The 25,023-nt window shown below is 25.7% G+C and overlaps 1 protein-coding gene across 1 annotated transcript; it reads right to left on the bottom strand.

The window, feature by feature from the left end:
• Positions 1-1,115: 1,115 nt before the first annotated feature.
• LOC101238068 (E3 ubiquitin-protein ligase RNF139) lies at positions 1,116-23,069 on the bottom strand. Its single transcript, XM_065793380.1, has 3 exons — positions 22,913-23,069; positions 13,824-13,950; positions 1,116-3,075 (listed from the first exon to the last, which is right to left on the bottom strand). The coding sequence occupies exons 2-3, from the start codon at positions 13,948-13,950 to the stop codon at positions 1,523-1,525; spliced, it is 1,680 nt and encodes a 559-aa protein (XP_065649452.1). The 5' UTR covers positions 22,913-23,069; the 3' UTR covers positions 1,116-1,522.
• Positions 23,070-25,023: the final 1,954 nt, after the last annotated feature.

A 25,023-nucleotide genomic window follows, 5' to 3' on the forward strand; every position in this document is an offset into this window, starting at 1 on the left:
GTTAAGAGTTTGTTGGCCTTAAACCATTCTTTTAGATTTTCATGTTTATTATTAGGCTTAAGAGATTAAAAAATATTTCATAATGGTCAAAAAGAACAAAGTTTGATATATTTGATGATGTCGTTATTATAAATAAGTAGAAAAGGGTCGAAATTTGATCCCTGCCAAACATTATTTTTAATAAAGATAACAGCGAGACCATTTTTTTAGATTTCTTTTCGTTTTGAAGTATTTTAGGAGAAATACTATCTAATAAATTAAAATAAATAAAAAGAAACATGTTATGAATACGATGAAAAATATTTAAAATTAAAAAATCTCTTAACTTTGTTTGAATTTACAAAATTGTTCAAATGTTTCATATAACAATATATGTACCGCAAATTCAAAAAAAATCACAAAATATCTCAAAGTACCAAAATTTCGAAAAGTGCTAACATCCTCTATGCCACGGGCCTTCGAAATCGACCTGCTTTAACAAGTTCATTGAAAACAGCGCTTCTTTTGTAAACTGATTTTTTTATTTGAGAGCTTAAAAATGATTTTTGAAATTCTCAGCGGTAGGACTTATATATTTAAATAAAATTTTAGAACTAATGTAAATTTTGACTTTTTAAAAAACTAGTTAAAAATTTGAAAAATTTATTTCTATTTAAAACAAAGAACAATTTATAGATCGTAACTTTGCTCCTTTTAAAATCCAGTTTTTATTAGGACGAACAAAAAAATTAAAACATCAAAAATATCTGATATAAGATTCAAATATCAGAATAATGAATAGGAGAAAAATATTTAATAGAAATAATAAAACTAATAATAAATAATAATAATAATAACCAAAAAAGAATCAAAATAAAATAGTATTACACGTCACATTACGCAGTTTCTCTCAGCCTTATATTTAGTTATTTAGTTAAGAGCAATTTATTATCAATTATTATATGCAATACTAGTTTGATTGACAATAGCTTATAATTTAATTAGTTTGATAAACAGTTTTGACTGCTTACAATATCAGTTCAATTTAAATGTATTTCAAATAAACCTTTGCTGTTTTTAGTGTTTATATCACTAATGAAACTTCGTTTGAATTTTAACTAGTAAAAAAAAAAAAATTTGACAAACCGTTCAAATAATTTCTTTAATATAATTAATCTGACATTCTTAAAATTGTAGAGAACTGAACTCAGACTTATAATTTCTTTTTAAATAATATAATTTCTCCGTATCAACGTATTAAAAATAACAATGTAAATGTACAAATTTATTAAAAACCATACCAGTTTAAATACTTCAATAAACTATAAAAAGAACAAAAGATTTATGAGCTTGTAATCAAAATCAAATTTCTGATTTTTTTAAATTTTATTTATATTGCAGACTTGTCCTACTTAAAATGCTCTAAAAATATCTAATTAGGTATTAATTTTGTTCAGGACATTCATAACTTATTTAACGTTAGATTTTTGCTGCTTCAAACAAATTTCAAATATATTAGCACCGTATAATACGTAAGATAAAATCAGGCGGAACCATGAAGTATAGTTGCGTGACACATGGGACATTTGTTTTGGACATTCAACCATTTTTTTAAACAAAAAAAATGAAATAAATGATTGCATGGTGTAACTCTTGCTGATGTCATTTTATCTAAGCATATTGGACAAACTTCCCCTTCCACTTCTAATCTTAAAGAACTTGCCTGTGGTAATATATTTAACTTTTTATTAACAAGATGTCGAAGTTGTAAACTGTGCCAACCATCTTTTAATGAAAGATAAACGTTTATGTAAAGATGCAATACCACCATAATAATTTGAAAAATTGTCCACTTTGAAGTGGTATCTAAAATCCTATAACCAAGTATAAGGACAATGAGAACAAACTCAAATGATCGACACCCACCTTTTATGAAGTAAACATAATCATCTAATTGTTCCCATGATTCTCCAGTTCTAGCATCATACATATATAGAAAATATAAGATTAAAGCACTTGTTATTTGTGCTACAGTTATTAAATTTGGTATACTAAACGGTAAACGCTCTCTTAAGTTATATAATAGATAACCAAGATATAAAGAAACAAATATTAATAATAGACATGCTGTTACTAAACTGATATGTCTTTTTTTGCTGTGAACAACTGATCCTCCATTCAATGATAACAAATAGGGCTCAATAACTTCAAATACTGAACGTACTAAAGCTGAAATAAGTATCAGGATAATAAGTTGCATAAGCACTATACGTTTTGATGGATCAACGTTTGTTAAGTTTGTATATAAGCTTAAAAACAAAAAACCAATGCTTTCTCTCAGTCCGGTAGGACGATGAAGAGTATCTTCCACAAACGTGTGGTTATCAGCTATGCATCTCTGGACACCTTTGAGAATAACTTTAACAACATGTTGGAGTATGTGACAGAGAGATAATATCTTTATAAAAGAATTACACGAGTAGGCACTGCAAGCTAGGATAAAAGAGAAATCAAAAGGCTCATCTATAAATATAGTGAAAACAATTAACTGGTAATTCCATATTATAAACCAAAACAATGATAAAACTGCATGCATACGCAATCTTCTCCAATGCAAAAAAAACAATACAAAAGGACCATATATTCTAAAACGCAATGTTATAACTTGTATTTGGTATGTTACTAATTCAACAAATTGTGTTAAAAAACAATAACAAGTTTGCAATACAGTATATACTAACAATCCAAATGAACAGCAAGTTAAGACAGGGATCGTCTCGTTTTTATGATAGACTTGTTCTTCTATAACTGGTATGAGGGCAAATGCTACTACTAAAGGTTTTATAGATCGAAAAGAGATAGCATACAACAAGTTAAAAATGATATATATTATCCATGAAGCAGCAAAGGTAGGAATATAGGTATCAATGTGTTTTGGTAATACATTACTAGTCAACAGTGTTGTTAACGTGATAGGAGTTGAACAAATATTAAGATACAATACTGCAAACAAATGTAGAAAAAAAATTCCAAAATGATAAACGCAATACAATTGGCTGGCTGATGAAATTAAAATGCAGCAGCAAACGGTAATAGCTAAAATAAAAAAAGTTATACAAACACTATCTAAATTAAGACTAAAATAAACTAGAATAGCGAAGACCTACAGAATAATATTTTCAATGAAAATGCAGCCATAACAACTGGTAAAAATCAACTCATAAATACTCAAGTTATTTTTATATCTTATTTAATATTTACAGTGTTGTTAAAATTTATAAAAGAATTGAGGTGTTCAACATTTAATAAGATCAACTCCTTTAAAATGCAAACTTGTTGCTATGTGCAGCATTCTTACGTCATTCTTACGTCAATTTTGGATTGTAGTAGAGTAAAAGCATTTTGTTAAAAATTTAAATACTCAATTAAAAACTGATCTAAAACTAGAACTTATAGTAAATTTTATACCATAGCATGTTAAAACCTTGGAGTGAAATTACTATCATTACCAGTTAATCTATGAGCACTAGGATCTTGGTACCGTGGAAGTCGATACCAAGAGGGATGGTCTCATATCGGTTTGTATTACTTACATACTAACGTCGATACAATCAGTATTGATTTAATACCACACAATTGCAACAATGAAAAGAACTATATGGTATCAAATGATCGCATAGTCTTGTTTACTATCAAAAAGAAAAAAAAAGTGAACTTTTGAATTAATTATGATAGCTCTTTGGAGGTTTAATTAATATTTTAATAGCCAGATGTTTGTGGAACATGGAATGAAAAGCAATACCAGACGAGAATTATGATACCAAGTGAGTTATATAAATAAAATAATGATACCAGATGAAAAATTTAATTACAGAAATAATACCAGACAATTAACTAAAGCAAAATTGCAAACCATATAATAACTAATTTACAAAGATGATACCACACAAATAATTCAAATTGCAATACCATATGAAACATTAAACGATAAGCATGATATTACATGGTACCACGTGTGTAATCATATGTGATCAACCTAAGAACTTGATAAATGATACTATTGTCACAAATGGTAGATTTATTGCTATCACATTAAATGATCAATTAAAATTAGTTTTCAATGCCTATTCAGTAAAGTATTTCAAAGATTGTACTACTTAATTTCTATTAAATAATTATTTTTCAACAGTTGACATAAGAAATAAATTAACAAAATTTTAATCCAATTACTTTTCACAATTATATTTAACAAATCACTATACAAAAGATCTATTTCTCATACATGTTGTTATATTACTTCATTATTTAAAAAGGACACTTCTAGAGAACCACATAATTATAGACCTGTTTATCTATTCCATCTATTAAACTAATGGAAAGCTAAATAACCAATACATTGTATCGGTTACAAAGGTTGGGAAGAACCAACCAATCCATTAACTGTTTTACTTCATAACACAACTAATAATTTAAATCACGAATTGGAAAAACCAGATGTAGAAGGAGATCTTGGTATACATATTTCAAGTGATGCTAAATATTTTTATGCTAGTAATGCTGAAGACATATTATCTTCATCTTCAAAGTTATCAACTAGCAAAGCAGTTGATAACTTTGTTGACAGTTACCTCAAGATAGAATCAACATTCAGACACTTTAACAGTCTGGTATATTAAGATCAACTATTAAAGGAGCTGTTAAAGAAGAAATGAAGAAAACACTACATATAGAAGGCTGGTCACTAGGAGCACCATTAAATCACTCTTTCCTTGCCCTCAAAGGGAATATTTGAAAAAAAAAGGGACCTAAAAATGACTAAAAGTGGCTTATTTTAAACGCCTTGAGGGCAGGACTATTATTAATTTTTTTAATAATTTTTTTTTAGGACATAAATAAATATATGAACTTTTGATTAAATGGTATTGGTTTTTTTTTTTGCCTAAAAGTCGTATAACCATATGAATATACGATATGTTTAAGATATAGCATGCTATTTACACTATTTATAATATATAATATAAATATATTATATAAAGTACCTTAGCATATATCATATATTAGGCAGTGCAGTACTGCTTTAATAAGATTTACAAACAATAAATTTAAAGTTGATTATTTAAATATGATTATTACTTAGTAATAATGATAAATAGTAATAAATTGCAATGAAAATGTACAACAACAACAAGAGAATAGGAAACCTGTGTAAATTGGGCATAAAATGTAAACTGAGATCTAATAAAAAAAGTAATTATTTCTTATTAAATCATGAAAATTTTGGTAATTTCTATGTTAACTAACTTACTTTAACATATTTACATATAGAGAAAGAAAAAGAGAGAGATAAAAAAGTTTAATTTAAATGATCTCAATAAAAATACTTGTATTTAGAGATTCACCTTTTAACAGGCATGGATATTTTATAACATCAAGCTTACCTGCAACCTAAACTGCTTAAAACTACCAAATAGATTAATTTAGAGATTCACATTCAACAGGCATGGATATTTTATAACATCAAGCCTACCTGCAATTTAAACTGCTTAAAACTACCAAATAGATTAATTTAGTTATAACTAAACTGTAAGTATACTTTGATATTAATTTAGTTGTAAATAAACTGTAAATATACTTAGAAGAAAGTTAAGAAACCTTGGATAAAGATGAGGTTTGAAGTTGTTGGTGACACTAAACTAAAAAACTTTCGCACAAAAAAGAAAAAGAAAAAAAAAGCTCTGCTAATATTTAGCAAACAAGAAAAAACCTTAAAAACAGTCTTTTGGGCATACCTGATTTAAAAAATGTGTAAGACATAAAAAATTACAACATCTGCCAAAAATAAGCTAGAGGATTTGATGTTTTTGGAAGACTTGGTTGGAGTAAGAAGGTTCATATTTAGGACAGAGGATATTAATTTTAGTACAAAGGTTAAACCTTACAATTCAAAATCATAGAAGATGTTTTTATTATTAACTATTTCAGTTAAAATTAAATTTTTTTATGCTTGAAGGCACCAGAGAATAACAGAAAAAAAAAAAGAAAAAAAAAAGTCCATTCAATGGAGTCTAATTTTAAAAACAAACTTAGTTCTAATACAAGTTCTGATTCATTTTTTAACTCAATTTTAAAAGTCTAGCAGCTATTACCAAAAATAACCACTGCAATTTAACAGAAAAGTAGTAGCAGAAATTCCAATAGATATGTATGCTGGGAATGTTGCTATTATGGCTACGATAAGTGATGTTTCACCAAATGTAAAGCAGAAGTAACAAGTGCCATTCATCAAGTTGCTGTTGATCTGAGAGATATAGATTGCAGTAAATCTGGCTTAACATTTTAGAAACGAAGACATGGTGAAGTTAGACATTTATAAAGCAGTAGAAAAATAGTGGCACCAATCAGGGTTGCTGCTCCAGGCGGCATGAAGGCACCTTTGTTTACTGGTATACTCAATCTTTATACAAATAAACTTTAAAAAAATGTTGAGTATACTCAATGGTATACTTAACATTTGTTTTAAGTTTCTGAAAAATTTGCAAATAAAATGCAAATAAAATTTGAAGAGAAGATTGTCGATATGATGCAGTAATATGTTGATAAATAAAACGTCTTTCCTCCTTAGCAACAAAACACAAACATAATCACATAATATATAACATAAATTATAATAGGAAGTTAAAACTTCTAGAAAATCTTGTTGAATATTTAAAATAAATTGTTTTTGATAAGAAAAATTATAGTTATAACATAAGAGCATGTTATTTTATTTTATCTAAAATAGCAATAATATTAAACATATAAAATATATGTTTAATATTATATTAAACATATATTTTATATGTTTAATATAATATTAAACATATATTCAATATAAAATGAGTAATTTTAATCTGATTCTGAACATAAACATTTGTGAACCTTACTATAAATCTAAATAAAAACACAGCACCGCTAATAACTAAATTTCAACCAATTTAAAATGTAAACTTTAAATTGGTTGTTTCTGGTAGATCTAGTTACAAGCACTAGATCTACCAGAAATCAAGATACAAGCACTAGATCTATCAGACAGAAGAGCAGACACTGTTGTTAGAGGTATAACAGCTATTCTCAAAGAATACAATTTATGGAAGAGTATAAGGATGATTATAGCAAACACTACCAAGAAGGAATGGGATTGTCAGTCAGCTACAAAGACATTTTACTGAAAAGAATCTGGAGTATTTCCTAAAGCGAAGTTTCAGAAAATACCTAAATAAAAAAATGCAAGATGGAATTCCGAGCAATACCAGCTTTATTGCATTTATTCTTCTAACAGAGAGAAGAAACTCACTACTTGACATTTGTAGACTCATCTCTGGTTTAACCCATCAACGGATGGGTTAAACCATTTGTTTACTGACCAAATCTTCTTTAACTAACACATTTGATATCTCTTGCTCATTGAAATCATTTCAAAAACTGCTAAAGTTAATTAGTTAATAATAATGTTATTAACTCTCGTTTGCAGATACTAATTAAACTGAATATTTAATACTAAAAGACGATTGTTTAATGAAACACTACTATAAAAATTATACATGTTAGATAAAACAAAATTTTGCTGTATACATATATTTTTTTTACAATCCAATTATAAAAAAAAGTGCAAATGCGCAATCAGTAATTTTTAATTTTTCAATAAATCATATTATTTTAACTTATAATTCAATAATTTGCAATTTGCGGAAAAACTTAAGAGAAAATAAATAAAAGAACTAAAAAAAACAAAAAAAAAACAAATTGACTAAGTGCAGATGAAAGAAAAATGTTCATAGTTAAATACATGAATTATTATATATTGTTAAATTATTATCAAAATAATGCATAAAATTTTTTTAATAAAATAATAATAAAATAAGAACTTCAATCATTTAAGAAAAAAGGATTTTCAGCATGGATAAAATGAAATTAATTTAAATAAGTGAAGCAAAAAAAACTTAATAGATATAGTGTACGTTGTGTATAATACATTTGTCAACAAAGTGAATTAATGAGTTCAGGGTTGTTAAAGCAGAAAAACCTCTGATTTCTATAATATGCATTAATAATTAGATAAAAATTTTAACAACAATAAATTTAATACCCAAATATGTTATAAGTAGTAGAATTATTAATATAAAATTATTAATAAATTTTAAACGTTTTAAAAACAAAGATAAAAGGTATTGAAAAATAAATAAAGAAAAATTTCGTTTAAACTTCTTTTAGCTTTTAAACTTTTCGCCTTAACGACCCGCTAGCAATTAAAGTAGCGTATCATAAACAAAAAAACTATTTTAAACGCTTTTTCAAAATTTAAATGATTTTATGAAATTTTTGTATATGCATTTTCCAAATAACATCCTGGTTATTTTTCAAAGCTTGTTTTTCAAAACTCTGATTTTTTATGAAAAAGAGATATGCAAACCACAAGCAATTACTTACAAATAAAAAACTTTCAAATGCAACCACTCTCTCAAATATATATGGGAAACTAGGGAAAAACTGAAAGAAACACCAGAATTAACTTGGTCTATCCTAAAAAAAGCTCCCGCTTACGACAATACAATAAAAAAATGTTTACTTTGTTTATATTAAAAACTAATAATTTTACTTTATAAAAATGCTGAAGAGCTACTCAATAAAAAAACAGAGTTAATTTCCAAATGTCATCACGAAAATAAATTTCTATTAAGCAACCACAAACCTGAAGATATATATATAATATAACCTTAGATACACGCGGTTGTAACGATAGTTTTTTTCCGTATAGGTTTTGTATGTGTATGTATGTATGTATGTGTGTGTGTGTATATATATATATATATATATATATATATATATATATATATATATATATATATATATATATGAGGGTTGATATATATATATATATATATATATATATATATATATATATATATATATATATATATATATATATATATATATATATATATATATATATATATCAACCCTCGGAATTAGAAAAATGATGTTGGCAGTTTACTGCCGACCTCAAACTGTTAGAAGTCAGCATCATAAAACATAGAAATAAGGTCAGCAATTTTTTACTGACCTTAAACACTTTTATGTTGGCAGTTAAATCAACATTGCCGACCCTAATTCCGAGGGTTGATATATATATAACTAAAATTCAATAAATACGGCTGCGTATAAACTTTTTTGAAAAAATACATATTTGTTTTTATTTCAATATATATTATTGGATATTTCGCTGATCTATTGTGATCAGCATCATCAGGTATAATAAAAATCGTTACAAAGAAATTGTTATAATAAAAACAAACTGTTAAAAAGATAACATTAAAAAGAGCATGAGAAAGTACAAAATAGGATTAAATGTTGGTGTCATATAATCTAATAAAAAATGGCCCCCAAGCTTTTGTTGTAATGTTATCACCATCATCCCTATTAAGAACATTTTTGCCACTTCCCAATGCTTGTCGAACTTTAACTTTTTTTATTTCCTGAGATTCTTGAATTTTCCGAATATGATTTTCTGGAGCTACTGATATGGTTTTTGGGTTTAACCAGTCAAACGTACCATGGCATGATTTGTAATGATCAGTAGCACCAGAACTGGCCCATTTTCCTTTTTTTTTTTTCTTCAAACTATTTTTCTGGTGCTCAATACATCTTGATATAACTTTCTTTTTGGTTTCACCAATGTATATAGAGTTGCATGAACATTTTATTTGGTAGACGCCTGAGTTTGTATTTGGAGGAAGTTTTGTTTTATTGTTACAGAATATATTGTTTAAATTTGGAGTTGATGTAAATATAACTTTTATGTTTTGTTTTTTAAATTCTTTTCGTTAAATTGTTCTTGTCGTGCCCATTTCAACAAATACTTTTATTAAAAAATCAATTTCCTGTTGGAGGTATTTTTGAGAATCTTTTTGCATGGCATAAAAACCCCTTGAATATGCCAGTGATAATATTAGGATTGATATTTGAATTTGGTTTAAGTTGAATATTAGTTATTGCTTCTTTTCGATGTATTTGAAATTTATAACCTCCATGCATTGTGTTCGTAATATTAATATCTAGAAAATTAAGTTGTTTTTGGTTGTTTTCGAGTTGAACAGTGTATTTTATGGCAGGATTTTGTTTGTTTAGGATATTTAGAAACATTTGTTGTTGTTTGATTGAGTTAAAGCGAGCGTGACAATTGTCTACATATCTCATGAAAGTTTTTAGTTCACATGTTTGAATAGTAGCTATATTAAGTGCTTTTCTTTCTATATTTTGTAGAAATGCTTCCGCAATAACAACCATTAAGGACAAACCTATAGGACCTAAATTAGGTATTATTCGGATTTTGTTTTCATATAAAAAATAGCAAACACTCAACAAAAGTTCTTTTAATTAGTGTATGTCCAGAAGCGAAAGTTTTGTTCGAGTCTTTAAGTCGTCAATGTCATTATTTAATATATCAATAATAACTGTTATAGCTTTGTTAATGGGTATGGACGGATATAAATTAACTATATCAAAAGAAACTTGAACCTCACTGGGATCTATTTTCCAATATCTGGCTTCATTAACAAAAATTGTTTGAATTAATAAGTCTATTTTTGTTTTTGTTTAGTGTTGGTTAAATGATGATACCGAGGTATTTGGAGGTTCCATATGATGGTGTATTGATTGTTGATACAACAGGACGCATTGGGTAATCTTTTTTGGGTTTGTGCGCTTTAATCATTCCATATATTCTAGGTGGTATGCAATCTGATGGATACATTTTAAAATATGTAGTTGTGTCTTATCCTCTTTTCTTAATTTACACAATTGTTTTTGAAAGTTGGTAGTAAGTGTGGGTGTTGGGTCATGATCAATAATTCTGCTATTTTTAAATTGTTTTTCTAATTTAAGACATGCAAGCCTTTCGTATAGTAATGCAAAAGCTGTGCCTTTATCAAAGGGATAAATCCTAATATCCGAATTCATCTTATAGAATTTTTATAGAATTCTTATAGAATTTTTTTATAGAAATACGTTGCTGTTTAGTTAAATAACCGTTTAATCTTAGTTTTAACAAATTTGTCAAAAATTTAGAACAGTTTTGTCTTAGAGATTCTGCCTGTTGACTTATCCTGTTTTTCAAATCGCAAAGCGCACATTTCAACATTTGTTATAATGTCCATATAAGGGATTTTCTTCTGTAATAGATTAAAGATTGAGCACCAGAAAAAAAGTTTAAAAAAAAAAGAAAAAAAAAAGGAAAATGGGCCAGTTCTGGTGCTACTGAGCATTCAAAATCAGGTATGTTTGACTGGTTAAACCCGAAAACCATATCAGTAGCTCCAGAAAATCATATTCAGAAAATTCGACAATCCCTGGAAATAAACAAGGCTAAAGTTCAACAAGTGTTGGGAAGTGGTAAAAATGTTCCTAATAGGGATGATGGTGATAACGTCACAACAAATACTTGGGAGTCATTTTTTATTAGATTATATGACATCAAAATTTAATACTATTTTGTATTTTCTCATCTCTTTTTAATGTTATCTTTTTAACGGTTTGTTTTTATTATAACGATTTTCTTTGTAACAATTTTTATTATACCTGATGACGCTGATCACAATAGATCAGTGAAATATCTAATAATATATATTGAAATAAAAACAAATAAATAATTTTTCAAAAAAGTTTATACGCAGCCGCATTTATTAAATTTTAATAACATTGTATCGTATAACAAGAAAATGACTTTCAAAGATTATATATATATATATATATATATATATATATATATATATATATATATATATATATATATATATATATATATATATATATATATATATAGGGTAGATTTGGTAATATGAGCACCTTGGTAATATGAGCATACTAAAAGATTTATAATATGTAAGCAGTGAAGTTAAAGTAGCTTTGTATTTTTTGAATCAACTTTATTTAGTGATAACAGAAATAAATAGCTTAAATTCATATGCAGTAATTAGCGACTCTGATCTAATTAAAAAGCTATTCAAATTTGCGTAAAACAAAGTAATATTTTTTCAATAAAAATTAACTTAAAACTCGATCTTTTAATGATAAGTTTTGTTAATGATGAATCATTATATTCCACATATTAGTTTTAATTGTCAGGTTGGTATTTTTTTACTTAATGTTATTTTTTCTAGCTAATTTTAAGTGGTCATATTATCAAATGATCTGACTAATATGAGCACTTTTGCTACTTTTCTAAAACCTCAGTGTTTTTAAGTAAAAAAATTCAGGTTTCCAAATATATAAGTGGATTATGAGTAATGATCCCTAAAATTGTATATTTGCAAATTTTTGGATCCAGCATAACTATTTTTGAAAATATTTAAATATTTGCTTAAGGTGGTCATAATTCCCTAATCTACCCTATATAGCTGTATATATATATATATATATATATATATATATATATATATATATATATATATATATATATATATATATATATATATATATACACACATATATATACATATATATATATATATATATATATATGTATATATATGTATGTATATATATATATATATAAGTATGTATGTATGTATGTATGTATGTATGTATGTATGTATGTATGTATGTATGTATGTATGCATGTATGTATATAAGTATGTATGTATGTATGTATGTATGTATGTATGTATGTATGTATGTATGTATGTATGTATATACAGGGAGCAAATATGCAAACAAAACGCATTACTTTCTTCAATAGCATTACTTCTTAAGTATAATAACTAAGAAGAAAGTAATTAGGTTTTAGCATCATTTTTGCACACGTTTATAAAGAATGCAAAATTATACTTAAAATAAATGCATTTTCAACTACTTAAAAAGAAACCATGCTTAAACATTATAATTGCTTTCTTCAATAGTTTGCTTTCTTTAATAGTTTTTTTTTTTTTTTAAATTTTCTTATTTTCCTCAAAGTGAAGTAATGTTTGTTTGCATGTTAAAAACACTTTTAAAAGTTTTGAAATTAATGTTGAAGTTTTGCTGAAATATATATAATCTAAGAGAATATATAGAGTTATTATATTTATTAGTTTCCATTTTTTATTGTGCATTTAACAACACCAATAATATGATATTATTATTACCTTATTATTAAATACTCAATATGATAATATTAATTTTAAAAGTTTAAAAAAAGAAATGTCAAAAAACTTTTACTTCATTTTTAGTTCTTTATATTTTATTATCTTCATGTTTATACGAACGTCAACAATAATTATAAAAAACGTCGCACCCTGATATATATATTTTATATATATATATATATATATATATATATATATATATATATATATATATATATATATATATATATATATATATTTTATATATATATATATATATTTTATATATATATATATTTTATATATATATATATTTTATATATATATATATTTTATATATATATATATATATATATATATATATATATATATATATATATATATATATATATTAGAGATATCTAGATATAAAGAACTTTTGCTAGAGAAGAAAAATGAACTTTTTTTATTATTCTTTGTTTTTTTTTACTTCTTTCTTTAAAAATGCCACCTAAAACCTGGATTTTAGGTGGTATTTTAAAACTTAACATGTTCAAAATATATTTAAAAAGTGCTATCCTGCAAAAATAACTGTCTACATATATAACTAAATATATATGATATATATAGTAATAAAATTTTTTTATAGAACTAAGAAGATGAACAATGCATCGCCATAAAAAAGGTGTAATTATTTAGGAAATCTAAAAATATAAAAAAAACCTTTACCTAAAATTTGAAAAATTATTGACATTAACCAAGAAAAAGGAAATACAGCATGAGCAAAACTCAATGAATAATCAAGAAAGAATATAATTGGCACTCGTAGGAAAACTTCCAACAATTTGTAAGACATCTATAATTAAAAATAGTTTAATTTAAAAACCTGCTAAATAAAATCCACTATTTTTAAATTAAATATTGTTATACTTATATCTTCATTATATATATATAAATAAATTTTTCAAAACTTTATCTCCTCTAGAGCTAACTTCATAAACTATTTGTATTAAATTTAGTTTGTTATCATACATCTTCTTTATCAGGATACTAGTTTAACCTGTTTCATATACTGTTTTCATGCAATGTTAACCTTAATTGGTAATAAAATGACTCCTATTCCTAATCCTACCCTAAACTGTTAATAAAGCAATTCCTAATGTTAAAAGCCTCCATCCTCAATAAATCTCTCAATTTAACTTTAAAATTTTTTTATTTCTCAATTACATAAGTTTTTATAAGTTGTTGTTTTTTTTATTTTATTTTTTAATTATATAGGCTGTTTTTTTTTTAAATCATTACCTCGAGTTGTAATTAATGATGAAATTTCTGAATAGCTTTCAGTATTAAGTGGTGCACCACAAGACGAAGCTTTATCGCCACTTCTATTTGATCTACAGTTAATTCCAGATAACTTGAACCTCCAAAAGGCTTTGGAAAATGATTCTGCTTAAAGAATATTCAACTAAAGCGAATTATTGTTAAGTCAAACTTTGGCTGAGTTATATGATTATTAGTTTGAATTAGGGCAACTTTCTTTATTCAATACTAATGTATAGGCAGTAGATATTGTGCATCATAGATAGTGTACATAGACAACATTAAAAAAAATCAATTACTTCTCTATTATCAGGTAATAAAATTGCATTTAAAAGCTAGTGATCTTTTATTAGGAGATTTATTAAAACTATAAATGTAATTTTTGTTTCAAATTTTAGCTGGAAAATTTTAAATCTGCTATTTTTAAGAGCATCTTCATACATACGTTTGGAAGAGTTAAAAATATTTTCCTCAGTTTTGATTTAGTCTATTGTTAATTGAAATAAAAGAGAATATGCTGGCAAAATATATTTAGCAACTATAAGAAAAAAAAAATTTAAATTAAACTAGTCTATTTTAAAAACTGTATCTATAATAACTGCCTATAATAAAATTTCTAAAAAATGTATATTATGTTTGCAAGAAAAATTTAAAATTGTTACTCATTTGGTATTCAAGTTATCAGGAATTAACTATATTTATTAATGACATGCCTTAACTAGTTTACAGTACCTGCAAGCTATTTGCAGATGACAGTAAGTTAATAATCATAATTAAAAACCAAAATGATCAAGAAATATTACAAGATGATCTCAATAAACTAATTAAATGGACAAAAAATTAAAGCATGAAATTAAATTACAAAAAATGCAAAGTTATGAAAGTTTACAGTACTAAATTAAAAAATTAATTGCCCAAATAACTACCAATGATGGAACAATCATCAAAATTACTCAAAGCTTACTCAAAACTTGGGATATTGAAGCAGACATTTACATTCTGGTCCATTGTCTCTTTTTTTTTTTTGTTATTCACCTCCTCAAGGCTGAGAAGACCACTACAGATAAGGAGGCTACTTAATAGTGGTTATAACCATCTCTCAACTCTATGACTCCGAAACATGAACCTTGACAAACAAGACCGCTGCGCCGAGAAACAAGTTGAGCGCTGTACTACCAGGGATGTGGTGGGGATCGAACTCGAAACCTCTTGCTTATGAAGCGAGCGCTCTACCACTACACCACTACCACATTTACTAAACTATATACAGCTTATGTTAGATCCAAATTAAAATTTTGGCATTAGATCAAGAAAAAACATTTACATCATATTTTTATACTAAATTCAATCATATATATCAAAATATATATGTGTGTGTATATATATATATGTATATATATATATATATATATATATATATATATATATATATATATATATATATATATATATATATATATATATACGTTTATATAAACATATATATACGTTTATATATACATATATATATATATACACATATATACATATATATATACATATATATACATATATATATATATATACATATATATATATACATATATATATATACATATATATATATACATATATATATATACATATATATATATATATATATATATATATATATATATATATATATATATATATATATATATATATATATATATATAAACATATTTGTCATTTAATTCAACATTGTTTTGTTATTAAAAAGATAGTGAATTTATTCCCTTTCTATTTTTTTAAACAATGAACAAATGAACAAGGATGTTAAATGAATTAACTTTAATCAAATTTTTTCTTGTACACGCATTTAGCTAAACGTTAAAATATTGCTGTCATTTGTGAAAACTAAGAAAAGGAGTAGACTAACTCTGACAATCAATACTGATTTTGTTTTTCTTGCTGTTTCTACGGCTTACTTGTTGACTGCTGTAATTGAAAGTGTCTATAGTGTATTAGATGGAGGCAGTGAGACTAGAGCTATCGCTTGTGACATTTCAAAAGCTTTCAATAAAGTTTGACATGCTGGTCTTCTTAATAAACTTCATATAATGTGTGTGGGAAAATTCTTGAGATTATTAAATCATTTCTTAGTATTAAAGCCATCCTCAATGAATAAAAATCATCCTTCTTCATTTCAGGTAACATTTGGTGTACCTAAAGGTTCTATTCTTGGTCCTATATTGTTTCATATCTATATTATTGATCTTCCTGACAATATTACATCTCAAGTGTCCCTATTTGCTATTCTATTAGCGGCGTGGGGCTTGCAGTGGTTTGTGAATTTTAATTCCAAAAAAACTCAGCTGTTTACTGCAAACAACTCAATCTCAATGTTGTCAACATTCCTATACTGATGAATGGCAATCCTCTCACTGAGCCTTCTTGAATTATCATTCACTACTGACCTCTCATAAAAACATTCACTATCGACCTCTCATAAAAACATTCACTACTGACCTCTAATTAAAACAGTTCTTGGAATTATAAAATAATTAAAATAAAAAAGGGAGAAACATTTTATTTAAATTCTTAACTCAAACCTATTATTTAAATTGTAAACAAAATAAAAACAGAAAAAAGAACATATCATTAATTCAAATTAAATTATTGAAATAAAATAGGTAAAACTTATTTTATTTCAATAACTTAATTTGACTTTTTTTTAAACTTATCTAAATTCCTTAGAAAAGTCAGTGAACGCAGCATTTGTTTTACTGTCTATTTTGTGCTAAATGTTCACTTATTTCTCGATTTGTCAACCCTGTTTCTAAATTTGTGCCAACCTAGTGCAGAAATACAACAGTTTTGCAGACTTTATTTTTCCTGATTCTAAAGGTTGTGAAAACCATATATATAATCAATTACAAAGTTAGCATTTGCTTAAGGTTGCTTTTCTTTATGGTGCTACTATCTATTTTCTTATTCCTAATTCCATTTTCTACCTCGACAAATCTTATATTTGCCCCAGTTTAAAATACTATTATCATGTTTGCTCTGGTTCTTTTTATGATGCTCATCTAGACAAGGTCCAAAAATTGCATTGTAAATATAATTGAAACAGCTTTATCTGCCAAGTTTGAGCCACTCTCCCATTGTTGTAAAGTTGTATCTCTTTCTCTTTTCTACAAATTCTATCATGGTTGCTGCTTAAATAAGCATCTTTAGTTTCATCAATCAAAGCTTTAGAACTCCCTACCATCTTCATTTTTCCTGACTCGTACAACCTTTAACATTTCAAGTCTTCTGTCAACCATTTCCTTGCTTTTTAATAATATTGAGAGTGAATTATATTAAAAAATAATAATTAATAATTTTTAAGTATATAATTATTATAATAAATAACTATTATTCATATTACTGCCCAAAATTTCAAAAAAAAATTAAGTTTAACATCACTTAAAATTCAACAACAGATTAAATTTAAAAAAATACATCTACATTTATATAACCCCCACAAAAAAATAACGAAGTCATTCAAAACCAACATACCATCAAAAAAACATTCAATTCAAGCCTTACCGGGAAGTGCGTGCAGTTGTACGCCTTGTTCCTCCACATTAAAAGTAATTTTTTTAGACACTTTTTTAGGCACTTTTTAGACCGCTTTTATATAGTAAGCGTTTTGAGAATTTGCAGCAAAATAGACATATAAGAAACTTCAGAGAATAAAACAGCAATACTTAAAGAAAGGAAACGAATACTATACAAATTAGAATATCTAAACAAAAAAACTAAAAAAAATTGAAAATTAAAAAAAGAAAAATTTTGTCAAAAAATATACCTAAATATTTTACTGTTTTTTTTAGGACATTTGTTATTTTCCACTGCCAAAATTAATACAAGTCAAGAAAAAAGCAGATAAGAATATAACAAAAAATTTTTTTTTGACATACAATTTATTTGCAACTTTTGTCAGTTTGTATATTAAGGAGATACTTTTTTATTTGCGCTATAAATAGGAACAATTTTAAAATTTGTTTTTCAAATGTTTTTGCTAAACTTTATTGCTTTTATCAATGCACAGAAAAGCAAGAAAACTTATAGCTATTTCTTTGTAAAATATACTTTTTCTATTTTTTAACAAGTTTTTCATGTAAAACAATAAAAAGTCATTATTACTAATGTTCAAATAAAAAATATTTGGTTCTTTTCACTAGCATCATTGAAACAGTCTGGACTGTGCATTTAAACCTGACAGTTTATTTCCTGATGAACTTTTATTATTGATGCTCAAAAATCAGCATTGTCATATTACTGAACTTTTTTAACAAAATATTTAGGAGCTTATATAAAGCATTTTTTTAAGTTTTTTAAGACATTTTTTAAAGCAAAGCAATTGTTATTTTCATTATCTCTATTGATTCTTCTTAACGTTAAAAATTGGGCAATATAAAGGAAACAATTTCAGACAGGAATCAAGTATTGTAAATACATTTAAAAAACAAACCATGGTTTTCTTTATTTAATTTCTTCTGTCATTACAAAACTTATTAATCAAATAATATATTTTACAAATAAATAGAAATTAATTTTCTGATTTTCCTATTATATAAGTATTGAAAAAAAAGTCAAATATAGCAAAAACATTTTCAAAACTAAAAAGACATAGAAACGAACAAACATAAGAAAAAAAATTAACAAAGTTTCTCATAGTTCTAGAGTACATAGGAAATTAGTTTTATAAAAATTGTGAATAAATTGCATATCAACTTTCAATTGTTGTAATAAAATTATAAAATTTTTGTTATAAAATATAACATGTTTTTTTCCTCGACTTCTGTAGCTAAAAATAACAACCACCCTAAAAAAATAAATATTAAAGTTGTATAAAAATTAAAATTTTTTTTTTTTTTTTAATTTATGAAAATTTGATACTTTGTTACAATTTTGTTTCTTTTTTTTAGTATTTTTAAATTTTATTTTCAGTAGGGTAAGTTAAGCTTTTTGCCGCAAATTATTGAAACGCTTTAAAAGTTAAAAAATGCTAACTGCTATGTGTCAGTGTGTCTAAAAAAATTACCTTAAACGTTGACATACAAGGCATGCAACTATACGTGCTTCTTGGGAAAGCTTGCAAACAGTGAAGCAATAAATTAAAAAAAAAAATTTAATAAAAAGACTTTTTGTATGCAAACCAAATTTTCAAAAACTAAAATTGTCTACAAAATTCAACTACCAATTTTATCTACAAAAATGCATTTGAAAACAATAAATTGCCAAAATCTCAACCAAATATATTTACTTAATATTTTAAGCTAGACAAATGAAAAAGCAACTATTTTTGTTTTTATAGCTACAGTATTTATTTATATTGTATTAAATATTATAGCATTATTGTTACACTTTGAGCTACTTATTTTCTTTAGTCAAAGTCTATGTGCTAAAAAAGATTTCAACAAATACTTAAAAATATTTTTGATAGCCCACATTTACAAGAATTTTATTGAGTTAGAATAACTCCATAGCTGCAAAATATTCTTGCTTAAGCAACTAGTAAACTAAAAAAATACAATCTATTTGTATTCTCTGTAAAATCCTGAACAAAAAATAAAATAAAAATAAGTGTCTTAGATACTTCAAGAAAAACCATCCAGAAAAACAGTATAACAACAGCAAGCTGATCAACAACAGCCACATTCAAGTCTTTCTCCTCAATCTTAAAAAGTAGAAGCAAACAAAATAAAAAGGAAAATACTACTCAACACTACAGCGGCCAAACTAAACTCGAGACAAGAATAAGTAAGAAATGTAGTGGTAGTAGATCTCAAAAGCATCAGTTAATAAGCCCAACTTAAAGCTCGCAGGGGATTTTTTTGAATTGACCGAAACATCATTACCTTTATTCGCAGATATGGAAAAAAAATCAATCATAACAGTGACAAAAATGGAAGAAAAGTAATAAGACTTTTTAAGTAAGATTTGATAAGTTGCCTTCAAACCAGAAGCATCACAATCTGACATCATTAAGAAAGAAAAATTTTCAATATTGAAGTATTTACAGGGGCCTTTATTTGCGAAGATTGTACTCTAGCCAAACAGGATGCATTCAACAAACTTTTAACTCAGAAAAAGCAAATAAAATTGTTAATTTCAAGCAGCAGGTTTACTCCAGCCCTATTGTTAGGTCATCCACAGATGCACTGGGACCGTGTGATGCATTGATACAATGCAATCAAGTATTCAGAAAACCTCAATCTTGATCATTAAGCAACAAAATGACCAAACCAACACAGCCACCAATCAATCTCAATGTCAACAACAATTACTGTTACACCAGCACCAACAATCTCAAACAGCCCCTATTAACTCAAAACCAAATCCAAGAGCCATCTGAACCTTCAATCCCTCAACAACATCTAAGACAAAAGTATCAACTTATACTAATACTAATCAGTTCTTCCGTCAAACTCAAAAATTCACTTCTTGCAGATTGTCAGCACTTTCACTTCAAAATAATGACAACCAAAATATTAAACTCAAACAACTAAGATTCTGGGCTAACAACATATGTTCTTTTAACAGTGACAAAAAAGAAGAGAGCGCAATCAAAATACAAAACAATACAAAATAAGTTCTAAACCTACAATTTTATGCAGTAACTTAGCTCACTGAAATACCAGAAAGCACATGACAAACATCATCAAAACCATCACAGACTACTTTGGCAAAAAGCTGACTAGAATGTGAGGCTATATCTCAGCATTCGACTGGTGATCCAACTTTGAAGGTTTGTTGCCTGAAGACTGCTATGTATTATTAGTAAACAAGTACAATGAAGCTACTAAATGCTCTATTCCATTCAAGTGACTGTCTTATACTAATAAAAAAGAACTTTGGACAACTCTACAAGTAAGAGAGGCAGTTAAATATAAACACAGCCTTTGGGCAAAGCACCAAGCCGCTGGGATTGGGAAAAAAAGAACTGACTTTAATTGTGCTATGAATGATTACAATATGTAATTCACTGATGTTTAACGCAGAATAGACAGCATTTATCTGATAGTCCTAAAATTATGCACAATTGCTTTCACTACATCTTTTAGATTAGTCTATCATATATTGCTTAAAGAAATAACTGTTCCAGACCTCTGGAGAAGATAAAATGTTACACTCATTTTAATATATATCATCTCAAACTAAGTTAGAATTTTCCGCAAATTTTACATGCTATTTAAAATAAAATAGAAATGCTACTGACAAACAAAACATGCATTAATCTTAAATCATAAATTTAGAAAAATGAAATAAAGCTTGTTAAATAGCATTAGATTTGATAAACTATATATAAGCTTCTGACATAACAGACAAACCAATTTACATATATATATATATATATATATATATATATATATATATATATATATATATATATATATATATATATATATATATATATATATATATATATATATATATATATATATAACTCCTAACTGGTTGTCAGAAAGTTTTGTTGACAAAAAGTAAAAATTAAAATGCAAGACTGGGTTTTTTTTTTTTTGTTACTTGATAGACTGCCTGCCCCAACCAAACCCTCAGTCAATGTAGCAGCACTCCCTTGCGACAGGCTATAAGATAGTCGATGTAGCAACACTCCGTTGCGAGTCAGGCTGCTTGTCAGTCGATGTAGCAGCACTCCGTTGCGATTCAGGATATTTGTCAGTTGATGTAGCAGCACTTTGTTGTGAGTCAGGCTTTAAGATAGTCAATGTAGCAACACTCCGTACATGATTTATAGTTAAAAAAATAAAAATAAAAACATTTTATTAAAAAAAATAACAATAAAAACATTGTTTATATTAGTAAAAACATTCAGAATGTTTTAAAAACATTTTGGTCAATTAAATTTGCGTTTTTGTGGTTTTTTAAAAAAACGTTTAATTATTGTTTTTAAAAATTTTTTTTTTTAAAAAAAACGATAATTATATATATATATATATATATATATATATATATATATATATATATATATATATATATATATGTATATACACACATGTACACACACAAAGTTTAGCCAAATATAAGGTTAGAGTTGATAAAAAAAGTTAGAGTTATCCTTTTTTTTTGTATTTTTACCTTTAAGCAATTTTAACTCTGATGTCATAACACACAGTTGATAATAGTTTTATTTTAAATTTTTTATAATATAAATTCATTTATATATTCAAATAAACTTTTATTTTCTAAAAAAGTTAAAAAAATACATAGTATATAATATCAGTGTGTTAACTAGTCTGTTAACCGGACCATATATATAATGAGAGAATTTCTAAATTGTAGAAGACCATTTTTTTTTTTTGGAACTCAAACTTTTAACTAAGTTACTAAACTATTCTCCTGACTCAAAAAAAAAAAGACTATAAAATTCATATCCTGATTTACACACTGAATATATATTAATTAAAATATATAATTTAAAAAAATACCTTCATAAAAATAATTTTAAAAATATTTTAAATTACCTTTTATGGAACTACACAAACTTAAACCATGCTTGTAAATTGTAGGAGATTATTCAAAGTATTTTGCACGAGTCAAGAAAAGTACAAAAGTTAAAACCAAATATATATTCTTGAAGTATAAACCAATAATTACCTTTTTTTATTTATAACTATTTTATATATATATATATATATATATATATATATATATATATATATATATATATATATATATATATATATATATATATATATATATATATATATATATATATATATATATATATATATATATATATATATTAGAAAAAGATTATTTATTAGAAAAATTTTAAAGTTATTTAAAAAATAAATAAATCTTATTTTATTTGCAAAACATTTGCTTTTATAGAAAAAACCTTTTCTATAAATTTTACCTTTTCTATAAATATTAATTACTAAGTCATACATCTATACTTTATTTTTCATGTTTTTAATTTAACATTTTAATATCTAGAGTCATATACTGTTATATGAGTAAGTATATGTATTATAAGTCATAATTTTGAATAAATTAACATATATACGCTTTGCAAAACTATAATAAGAATCTAAATTGTAACACTATTACTAATAGGAAAAAAAGCTTAAGGTTTAAAAAAAAATTAATATTATAAAAACAATTTATAGTAAACTGAAAAAAAAAAAAAAGTAATTATAAAATGTACAACTAAAATGTCTTGAAAACATAAAGTAAAATGTGCTCCAAAAATTTTTTATGACCAGAGGTCATCATAAAAAAATTGTTTTGGCGTAGATTGCCTTCTGGCGACCTTCTTCATACAACATTTTCGCTTTTTTATTACGAATGTTGCAAAAATTAAACTTTTATTAATATGTTATTAGTTCATTTTTGGTTTATGACAGTGCTTTTTTAAAAAAACAAAAAAGCAAAACAACAAAAAACAGCAAAAAAAAACAATAGGAAATTAATGCGCTGGTATTTTAATGTAAACCGTTTTGATCTAAGTTATCTCGAACATTTTATTGAGAAACAGCAACAGTACGACAGGAATTTTCAGTGCGTGTTCTCAGATTTGCTTTGAATTAGAGGTCAAATTCCACCAAATACGCATGCGTTAATTGTACTTATTTATTTTACATTTTAAATATCCGTTGCATCAACCGCGCTTTAATATAATGCGTCAAAGCTTAATGGGGCGATCCAATGTCGCAAGTTGATTTAATTCTAGTCACTAGATCTAAAGAGTCCGGAAACGAATAAAGGATCGTGATTTTATAAAATTTGGTAAAAATAAAAATTTGATTTTATGCCCTCATCCTGTACATGTCGTAGTTTTGTTGAATCGTCATAATTTTGTTTCAATTCATAATGCCTGGAGAAAATTGGGTGTTTTGTTAAAGATTTAATAAGTTAATGAGATTTTTGAAAATAATGATTTGAATCGCGTTATTACTAAACATACTTTTTTATAAAAAATTTTACCAGAACGTTGTTTATGTGCTATTTATATATAACACTATTTCACTGTTGATCAATTTTTATATTTGTAAGAAAGTAATTATTAATTCAAAAAATATTATTTATGAATAATATTCGTGAAATAATTATGTTTAAATAAAAATAAAAAAAATAAGAATTATAAAGTTGGATAAAAATAAGCTAAACAATTGGCATGATGTACTGAGTTTAGACTATACAAAAACTTTGAAAGTCAAAAGTTATTATACGTTACGTTAATTTATTGCTACATTAACTTATATCGCTCAGGCTAGAACACAACCCTCTAAACACAAAAAAATAATAAGCATACAAAAACACTCGAGCAGAATTATATATGTAAAAAATAAACTTGATCATTCAAAGTCGATAATGAGGGAAATGAAAATGATGAATGTACATGAAATAAATATATTTCAACACATGATCTTTATCTATAATCATTTTAATGATCTTAACCAACTAATTTTGAAAAACAATTGAAAAAAACATCTAAACAATAACTATTCGTTAAGATCTAATGAACACTCACTTGTAAACTACCCCCGGATACTAACAAAGTCTGAAGAGTACAGTATAAAAATATCAAAGACCAATGATATGGAAAAGTCTTCAAAATAAGAACTTTGTA

This window comes from Hydra vulgaris, chromosome 03 (genome assembly GCF_038396675.1).
Source record: "Hydra vulgaris chromosome 03, alternate assembly HydraT2T_AEP".
In the NCBI taxonomy this organism is placed as follows: Eukaryota; Metazoa; Cnidaria; class Hydrozoa; order Anthoathecata; family Hydridae; genus Hydra; species Hydra vulgaris.